Source organism: Helicoverpa armigera, chromosome 4 (assembly GCF_030705265.1).
Source record: "Helicoverpa armigera isolate CAAS_96S chromosome 4, ASM3070526v1, whole genome shotgun sequence".
Classification (NCBI taxonomy): domain Eukaryota; kingdom Metazoa; phylum Arthropoda; class Insecta; order Lepidoptera; family Noctuidae; genus Helicoverpa; species Helicoverpa armigera.
Window position 1 is genome coordinate 5,130,794 of NC_087123.1, and position 10,481 is coordinate 5,141,274.

Sequence of the window (10,481 nt, forward strand, 5' to 3'; positions counted from 1 at the left end):
TTTTCTAACGCTGTTGTGGAAAGAACTTTCTCGCAAGTTGCGATTGATTGAGGATGTGTTAATTTTAAAGTAACTTCAAAGATGCTCAAGAGATTTAACTCGCAGAAAATGTATGGAACTGCAGCCGACGACGCAAGTGAGGATGCTGATCCAGTAATGGAAGCGATTGCAAAATTATTATAAATTATTGTATTTAAATAAATATTTTTCTAATTACTGGGGGGGTTTTCTCTCAAAACACTAACATTTGGGGGGATTTTGCGTGAGATTTGGGGAGAATGCTAGATCATCATCTGGCAACACTGGTGCCAATACTGTCATATCTGTGCTGTCAATTTCGAATATGTATTTTTCTATAATAGCAGTGCTGTGAAAAGTTATTAATAAATATACTGAATATCCTCTTTTATTTTTAATATTTCAGATTAAAAAATTAAAATGTATAGTGTTTCTTCACGTCTAATTAAAATTCCTATAGAACTTTCTACAATACGTTATGTGGCGTCTGTTCAAACATCATCCAAAATACTTTCTGTAACATCAAATGAAAAATTAAACTTGCAGCAAAATTATAGCACAAATAGCAACCATGATACTCACCGGGAAGGATATTCATACAAATATTTATGTTACTCCCTTTTGTTTGGTGCAGCAGCATATACATCTTACAAATTTTGGTAAGTGGTACTGATTTAGCTCAGTAATATATTATAATAGAGATCCTTTGAAGAGGAAGTAACCTCATAAATTTTGGCGCTCTTATTCAATTAAAGTGAGTTGTTAGGACTTGTTGCTGATACCCATTTTGCCTCTGATTTTATTTTCCTCAACGACTAAACAAAATTACTATCAGGAAACATTGAATTATATGCACTAACAGAAAGCTGAAATATGAATGCTGAAAATGCATATAATCTGATGTCTAGTTATCAGAAACAAGAGAAATAAAATGAAACAATACAATTAATTTTCAAAATTTATTTAAGGTCACAAAATAAGTTATTACCAGCTATAAATGCTGCTGAAGAAATTGTAGAATCTGATTCAGAGAGCGAAGTTGACACCAAGAAGAAGAGATATAGGAAAGAAAAGATTGGTTTCCGAGACAGGAAGGTAAATTATTTCAATATTTATATTTTACTTAGTTCAAATTTTTATTATTTGGTTTTGTTTATTATTTAATTTTTTTATTATTTATTTACCACAGATTATAGAATATGAAAATCGTATGCGATCATATTCCACCCCAGACAAAATATTTAGATATTTTGCCACGGTGAAATTGACCATGGGTGAACACACTGAGATCTATATGACCCCTGATGACTTTTTGCGAGCTATCACACCTGGCATGAAACAGCCTGATGGTATTTATTTTGTTTTTGTTTTAAGGCTCTTCCATGCAGGCAAGATATATTTTGATAAAAATAATTATTGAATGAAATATATCCTGAAAAATTTAATTTTATAAAGTGAATGTTTTGGCTAAAAATAAGATAAAGATAGAATATCATAAAGAATGCCTGTATGGAGCAGTCTTTTTTAATATTTTTTTATTAAATTTTTATTTCATATATTTATTTTCCATACTTTCAAAGTAGGTACAATTTAATTTTCAAATTAAAATGTTAATATTAAAATGTTGTTTCTTTATTATGGATGCTGCTGGATAGATAATTGAATATGAAAACCGTATGCGTCAGTATTCAACTCCGGATAAGGTATTTAGATACTTTGCTACTCTCCAAGCTCAGCATCATGACCAGCATGAAATTTTCATGACTCCCGATGATTTCCTGCGCTCCATGACTCCTGGTGTTAAACAGCCGGATGGTAAAATTATCATCATAGTCACCTTTTCATAGCATAGTTTTAGAATTGGAATGTTCATAAAATAGAGAAGTAAATTGAGTATAATACTTACTTACTTTTGTTGGCTCTACAACCTTTTTTGGGTCTTAGCCTCCTCTACGATCATCCTCCAGTTATCACGAAGCTCTGCTATTTGAGTGTCTTATTGTAAAATTGTGTATATTATTGTTGTAATATAGTATTTAGTTATTCAAACATTGCCCATTACGTGTTTTCTCCGAATGTACCACTATGTATATCTTTATGTTAGCACATGTTTCATGTGCATAATGATTTTATTGTATACTTCTTCCTCCAGGATTGGGGTTGGACCAGTACAGGAGATATGATCCAAAGGTAAGAATCAAATATTATTTAAAATGTAGAAACGATACTGATTAAAGAAGCATTGAATTGAGAGACTTATCGTTCTATTTCGATTTTAAAATATATTATGTCCATTTTTATGTAACTAACACTTAATAACCTTTAATATACTAAAATGAACTTCGTGAATGAGAATGAAGGAGATAGTTTAAAGGTTTACATGATCTATTAATCTATTAGGTGCACTGCACTTTATTATATCAGCTTAACTGCTGCAAATTTGTATATTATAATTCTTTATTTACTAAAATTGCCATAATTGTACAGCTATAAATGTAAATACATATTAAATTCTGAATAAATAGCACTATAACAGAAGATTTCTTTATATTATAGAGGGAGCAGATACTCTTCAAGAAGAATAAAGAAAGTTTACAAAAAGTATTTCACTTAATATTTTCCATATTAATGTTTTCACATATTATACAACTTTTAGGACCACATTACCCAATCACAGATGTTATTTAGTCTACCTATTGCTTTATAGCAACCTAAATTGTCATTGGACACTTGCACAGTTAGCACCATCTCTTCAGCCACTCACATCACTTTCTTGTCTTTTCAGAACATCGATGAGGTACTGTCTCTCTCCTCTTCTTATTTCTCTACTACTCTCGACTTCGTAACGTTTTCTTTTATTTCAAGTGCACCACCTTGACTTGGTTAAGTCCCTGTCAATGTTCATTTCATCGCCGTTGGCCTTTTCGTGCCTCAGTCTAGTCTAGATCACAACTATAGATTGTAGGAGGATCTTTTATTTACAATATTCAGCTACAGACCTGCGCTAAGCTCTGTGCTGATTAAAGCTACTTCAAGCGTGACGGGTCTTAGATCCTGCAAAACAATTGCATACTCAACCATTATAACATTGCATGCCGAGATTTTTATTATGTATTTACTTTATCGCACTTATTATGAATTTTCCTTTATTAGCGGTAGAAATAGCTGTTTTCAACAACTATTTTTTTGTTCTTGTATGTAGTAGTCATTAGATTATATAATATTTTCCTAGAATCTCAACGCCTATTTCTAAAAAGAATATATAAATACATTTACTAATTATATTTTATTTTAATGTGAATTATAAATAGGTAACTAATAATTTTGCTATTAGATTGTATACTTTAATAGTTTTATCTTTGGGTGCATATTTTAGATCTTTAGCTTATACAAATTGAAGTTCTATTGCTGTATTGATAACTTCGTGACTTTCTTTCAGAGTATCAGTCAGCGGCTCAACCTTGATTTAGACGAAGATTCCATTTTCTATAAACTGGGCTCTTCGGGTCTCATCACCTTCAGCGACTACATATTTCTTCTGACTGTATTGTCAAGTAAGTAGCTTGTTACACTTACCTTTTTTTAACAGGAACCAGGATTATTTCGACGGACTCTTAATAATTGCAATAATAAATTTACAATAAGGGCTGTATACATACTATATATACATGTATGTATGGCTGTATTTATAAAAGCAAATCCTCTTCAGTACAAGGTATAGCGCGCTCTCAAAATTTTCACGAGAACAAAATCTCAAATAGGTAAAATTATATGCGTACAATTTACACTTTTGTGTTTCATATTACCTAATAAGTACCGTGTCAACATGCTCAGTGGACTACAGATCATAAACATGAGTATTCTCATTGTGTAAGATTTTTATTACTGCACGGAAAATTAACTATTATCGTTTGCTGATAATTGTATTTTCCTTGGCACACAAATTTTCTTAATATTGAAACTATCTTGATCGTAGTCTTGGTAATATTCTTCCGTGCTTCTTTTTGCTAAATCAGTGAAACTAAACTTGTGTTGAATTTAGTATAGATTTAAAAAACCCGTCTATCGTGCGTTAGTACCTAGGTACCTACTCCTACACAGTTAATCAATCATTGATATATATTTTACCCGAAGAGTTTATAGGTCTGAAAAGCTTTTCAGAATAAAACACCGGAATTTTGATTAAACTTTTAATTGAGGCTTTCTAACATAACTTTTATAGATATCCGCATCATATCCGAACATTTCAAAGTCAACACCATATATTTTTAACAAATCGTTTAACATGTATTCATCAAGTTGACTGAAGTAATGCTTTAACAATGCAGTGGTATTCTTACCATCGCGAGATAAATTCATTAGATAACGTTGCTTCCTTCTTCGTTCACCAACTTTAACATCTAACACTTTGCCGAGCTGTAATTGTTGTATTACATACATAGAATCTTTATCTAATGTTTCCACCTTGGCAATCACGCTAAAGTTTACTGCACAAGGTGAACAAAACTGATAATACGGAGCCCAGTGTTCGTTGAACTCATAGCCTGGACTCTTATTCTGATCTATCAAATATTGAACAAACTCGTAGAATGTCGGTCCAGACAATTTAGGCTTCCCGAAAAGAGCGATTGTGGTTTGCCGATATTTTGAAATAATCGATTTCGCCAATTTCCTATAGAATGGCTTAATTTGGATCTCCAGTTTATCTCTGTAAGCCGACAGCAGCCTTACGAAAGGCTCCCTCACCACCAGAAGTGACAATACGCCCGGTGTCTTCAGAGCAGCCTTTAGATCGTCTGCGCTGGGCCGAGGGAATTTCTTTCTCGCTAAATTCAAAGGTTGTGACTTACTTTTCTGCAAAAACTTCTTATCATATCCTCCTGAAATACAATATAATGATAAATTTTAGGTATGTTGTAAGTGTAAGCTTCATTCTTAAAAGTATTCGATTCGTATTTACGCGTGAACTTAAATAGATTTTTAATCAAAGAAATTACCCAAAATATTAAAATAATACAGCCAGTAAGAACTAGCAGCTTTGAAAATGTTGCACCACACGAGTCGATGTTTTTGGTCAACAAAGAACTCTTTGTTATTAATTTTTTGTGTGAAAAGGTTCCTCATACGACACACCTCTTGCACTTTGTCTAAACGCTGATCCAGTTCTATAAAAGTGGCATTATCTGGCGCCAACCACACATTATCTCCATTTGTTTCCAACTCTTCTTTGGTTTGACTCTGAAACTATGATAATCACATCATTACTACAATCACGTCACTCGAAAACTAGTTTATAACATGATCTTATAGCTTCTTCACTGTTTGCATATTACCAGCCACATGCTGTAATTATCAGGTAAAGCAGACCAATCCTTCACCGGAGGTGTGTTCACACTGCTTTTGAATATAGTCATTTTCATAACAGCCATGTAAAGAGTAGCCCAAAACAAAAACGCTGCGGTCTTCGCACCACATCTTAAATAAACGAATGCTCTCGATCTTATCCTCGATCTTAAACGTTTCACTGAGATTAACATTATGTCGCGTCATAAGTGAAAATTGTTGAAAAAGCACAATTGTTTATGTTATTCCGATAGAGAACATGGTTCAGACGGGTGTTGCGAGTGGTTGGTTAGCGCGCGCTCGCCTGTCAGATATCCACGCAGACTCCCGGGGGCGGGGAATTCACGGGGCATGAGCGAATCTAATGATTTTCTCTCCCCGCGAGCGCGAGATTCAACTGGACCAACTTAGCTTGTTGCCTCGTGAAAATAGAGTTATGAATATTAATTTATGCTTTACGTAATAAAATGCTTTTATCTTAACAAGTCCATTGTCTTTTGTTAAGGAATAAAAATGGTAATGTTGATGTGAATTAAATCGTAAAAAATACATTAATATAAAACTGGTTACTTTTAATAGTACGATAATTTCACATTTAATTAATAATAATTCACTTTCATACGCCAATTAATTTTTATTACAACTTATTGCACACAAATGCCACAATATAAAGTATTATACTGTGCAAATACATTTTAACACACGGCAAATATAGTTTATGTACAACGGCGAGCTCATCGCCGCTGAATAAGCAGCTACTTCATGTGTTGCTGGGGAGTTTGTTGCGCCACTTCTTCTTCTCAGCAAAAACAAATAGGAAGTGGTGAACAGTGGGCGTTTTGGGGGCTGTCCTACGTATTTTTTTTTGACGTTCGAAAAGTGCTGTTGAAATGAGTTTTGATTTTGAGTTCCGAAATTCCGACTGATGATCGTACTACTTTCATGCACAGTCACGGACTTGAATCTTCAACCTAACCCTAGGCACTGTTAGTGAGCCACGAATATATCTATGACTATATTATTTTATATACATATATTCTATTTGTCAGTGTATACTTGTTAAATTATACCAATAATTAACTTGTAATAGGCAGCTGTTTTGCTGGGAAGTTTGTTCTTCACCGCTTCTTCTTTTCAGCCATAACACTAGCTAGGAAGTGGTGAAATATGGGTGTATTGCGGGTGTTGCCCTTTAGTTACTTTGATGTGAAAAACTGCTAACCTAATCATCCTACTTTCAATAAACGATTTTTAACTTGAACAGTTTGACCCATGTTTTATTACCAATACTAGGAAAAAAAAAAACAATAGTTGCTTCCTAAACTTCATAATTATTCCATTGAACTTTCAGCATCTCGTCGTCATTTCGAGATCGCGTTCCGTATGTTTGACCTGAACGGCGACGGTGACGTGGATTGCGAAGAGTTTGAGAAGGTGGCGGCGCTCATCCGTCAGCAGAGCAGCATCGGTTCCCGTCACAGAGATCATGCTAATACTGGCAACACTTTTAAGGTAATGACATTCTACAAAATATGATGAAGTTGGTATATTTGACGATTGAAAAGTAATGATTTATCAACCTAATTTGAATAAGCGGCATTGAATTTAAGTGAGTCTTGAGTTTGTTCTGATTATTTTATTTTTATTGCACCCACTGTTACACGGTGCAAAATATTTGGTATATATGAAATTTGGTAGCTTATGCTAAATACATGAATGTCTGTGGCATTAAGTCCGCCTATGTAATATTATGTTGCATAAATTGAAATAAATACATAAATATATGTAGTGTGTGGAGTAAGCAGTTCGCTTCCCAATGTCAGAGATTATGACCTGCCGCTGAAGTATGACTGACTCCTACCTAATACATGTATTTATTCATAACTTGCAGGGCATAAACTCAGCTCTGACGACTTACTTCTTCGGCCCTCATCTCAACCAGAAACTCACCATAGAAAAGTTCTTGGATTTTCAACACCAACTTCAGAAAGAAATATTGTCTCTTGAGTTCCAAAGAAAACAGCCTGGTAAGTCGAATTCTATTTTATTATCGCGAAAAATATTGAGTAAAAAAAAAAGACTTGATGTTCTATTTTTTTTTTATATGACATTGTTATGGTATTTTTTATTTTCAGATGAAAACGGACGCATTACTGAAGCTGACTTCGCGGAGCTCTTGTTGGCTTATGCAGGTTACCCCGCGAAAAAGAAGGCGCGAATGTTGAAAAGGGTTAAGAAAACGTAAGTATAACTTCTCTTGATAATATAACTTTTGCATGCCGTTTTGCCCCAAAAATTGAGAGCCTCTATCATAATTAAAGATGTATTTAGTTACTGAGTTTGCCCGTGGTTATCACTACATAGTATAAACCAAAGTCGCTTTTTCTGTCCCTATGTCCTTGTGTCCTTTTGTACGCTTAAATCTTCAAAACTACGCAACCAATTTTCATGCGATTTTTTTAATAGATATAGTAATTGAAGGGGAAGGTTTATATGTATAATAACATCCATTAAATAGTGGGGAAATACTAAAATACTGTAAATCTAGTGTCAAGCCGAAGCGGGTCGCTAGCGTTTAATAAATGATAAAACATGCCTCTCCTTAATTCTTCTACTCAGTGCCTATATTTAGTCCAAAGCACTCCATGTTATTACATAAAAAATATATTAATTCCAGTTTCCGCGACCACGGCATCGGTATAACCAAGGACGACTATCTGAAGTTCTTCCACTTCCTAAACAATATAAATGATGTGGACACAGCTCTGACGTTCTACCACATTGCCGGCGCGTCTATAGACCAGCCGACGTTACGTCACGTGGCTCGGACCGTCGCTCATGTGGATCTGTCACCCCATGTTATTAATGTCGTCTTCACTATCTTTGATGAGAACAGTAAGTGTGATTTTTTATTTCATTTTTCAGATATACTTAGACGGTAAAGTAAATGTAGCTTCATCGTATGTTAGGGTTTGTAAAATTATTGTGTAATTTTTTTCTGTTTTGCTGTTAACTCCTAAAGTTCTGTTGTATCGATGATATAGTGTAATTGACTTGACTTATGGGTCCTATGTCCCCTACTTGTGGCAATAGGCATACACCGAGCTCCACCAGCGCGTTTATCTTAAGCTTCGTGGTTGTATACTTTGTACTCTACGATAGGTTTTGAGAATGAAAAATCGGTGATATTAAAGGTCATGAAAAATAAAACTAAGAATCGATAAAATAGAAATTTAATTTAGTACCCAATCCACAAACATCGATAATATTTATTTCTTGGTGTTGCATTTTAAACACAATCTATATTAATCACTGCTGATGATTCTATATGTACAAATTCAAAAAATTTATAATTCACAGTGGACGGTCAACTCAGCAACCGCGAATTCGTCGCAGTCATGAAGAACAGACTTCTTCGCGGCCTAGAGAAACCCAAGGACACAGGTTTTGTCAAACTTATGTATTCTCTGATCAAATGCGCGAGAGACACCAAACCGGCCATATTAGACTTTTAAAGATTTTTTATGAATTATAGAATTTTATTCGCTAACTAAAGTATTGCTTTATCGACGATCAAAATATGTATATGTGTTAGTGTTGTTTGATTTAAATATTATATTTTTTATTTTATTATTTATTCGCAGTATAATATATGGATTAAGATCTATGGTGTAGGTTTGGAGTACGCTAAATTTAAAGTTTGTTGAATTTGTAAACATGAAGACATATTGTTTTAAGGCTTAAAATCGTCAAGAGAATTCGAAGATTTTGAAGTGGTCTTTTTGAAAATTAGTAAGTTAGATAAAAATTCACCTAAACCTAGGTGTATCCTTGATGAACCTTCAAAGAAAACTACCTAAATTATTAAAACTAAAATCGCTACATCCAATTTGTTTGAGGTTGTTTTAAAATATTGTCTATTGATTCTTATAATGTTTTACCATTGTATCATCAGGTCGAATGAAAAATGGACAAACGTGCCTTTTTCAGATGTGCTTAGTCTTACCATATCCGTAAAACATTTTTTTTTAATATTTAAAAGGCGCGTCGAAATCTAATTGTTGCATTGGATAACATGGCAATGTATTTGGATTTTTAGATAAAAATCCAAAATTGTTTTAATGTACGATCGAATTTCTTATATATGTCGGTATTGGCATATAGGACTGTCTAACTGTAGTTCCTTTTTGGCCGACTGAACAGCATCCTTGCCTTTGCCTTGAAGAAGTTACAGAGCCACCTGTAAGTATCTTCGAAAATTTAAATTGTAGACGAATATTTTATGTTAAGTTTACGTTATTTTAGTTTATTTTAAGCTCTCTATTCTGGTCATAATTATATACTTTTTTAAAAGCATTTTATAAATACCTAAGTAATTTGACTGACGTTATTTAAATACTTGGTAAAATTCTATTGTGTTCAATAATGTTGTATTCGTTTAAAATAGAATATTTTGTTGTTATATATTTTTGTTTTCTATAGAAACATATGTTCTGTAATATAATAAGTTACTATTTAATGCGTTCAATAAAAATAGTTATATTTCTTTAGTAGATAAATATTATGTAATTAGTTATATTGTATACTGATAGATAACTTTTGGGATTGTTCGTTTTCCGCTTCAGTATTTTATCTCATTGCTGCATCTCAAACAAATATATGTAAAAAAATACAAAAAATGCATTTGACTGCTTTTATTAACCAGCATACTAAATGGTTTCCTAGCTTATTTTTATTCATCAATGAAATCTCATAATTTAAAATTAATGTCTCATTGTAAAAATCTTAATTCTTTATTCTCAAAGTGTATTTAACTTTTAAATAACTTAATGAAAAGTTATAAGCATAGTAATATTAAGTTTGTATTATCTCACAATCTATTATCACATGTTAAAATCGATTTAAGTATTTCCTATACTGTTATGTGATTTCTAAGAATAAAATCGTTTTCTAAGATTATTTTTTTATTATTAACAGTCGATTTTTATTATTATATTTATTATACTTACAAATCCAACATGTAAATGCAACATATTTTTAAAATGTGCGTAAATGATATCCTTAACAAATATTTCAATGAAGTGTTTAGTCTTGTTTGAAACATCTACATTGATTTATGG

General features: G+C 32.8%; 2 protein-coding genes across 5 annotated transcripts; one reads left to right on the forward strand and one right to left on the reverse strand.

Annotated features, from left to right (window-relative positions):
- The first annotated feature begins 371 nt into the window (after positions 1–371).
- On the forward strand, positions 372–10,317 carry LOC110384150 (calcium uptake protein 1 homolog, mitochondrial). Of its 4 annotated transcripts, none has more exons than XM_049846829.2 (11): positions 372–677; positions 987–1,113; positions 1,674–1,833; positions 2,171–2,208; positions 2,575–2,619; positions 3,458–3,572; positions 6,713–6,873; positions 7,253–7,388; positions 7,497–7,602; positions 8,039–8,256; positions 8,722–10,317. In XM_049846829.2, the coding sequence occupies exons 1-11, from the start codon at positions 439–441 to the stop codon at positions 8,874–8,876; spliced, it is 1,500 nt and encodes a 499-aa protein (XP_049702786.2). In that variant the 5' UTR covers positions 372–438; the 3' UTR covers positions 8,877–10,317. The 4 variants fall into 4 exon arrangements, with proteins under 4 accessions (XP_049702786.2, XP_021200954.3, XP_021200950.3 ...); XM_021345275.3 differs by lacking the exon at positions 1,674–1,833 and adding an exon at positions 1,208–1,367 and having other exon boundaries at positions 374–677; XM_021345279.3 differs by lacking the exon at positions 2,575–2,619 and having other exon boundaries at positions 373–677.
- Positions 4,201–5,743, reverse strand: LOC110384053 (carbohydrate sulfotransferase 11). Its single transcript, XM_021345113.3, has 3 exons — positions 5,352–5,743; positions 5,016–5,262; positions 4,201–4,898 (listed from the first exon to the last, which is right to left on the reverse strand). The coding sequence occupies exons 1-3, from the start codon at positions 5,553–5,555 to the stop codon at positions 4,201–4,203; spliced, it is 1,149 nt and encodes a 382-aa protein (XP_021200788.3). The 5' UTR covers positions 5,556–5,743.
- Positions 10,318–10,481: the final 164 nt, after the last annotated feature.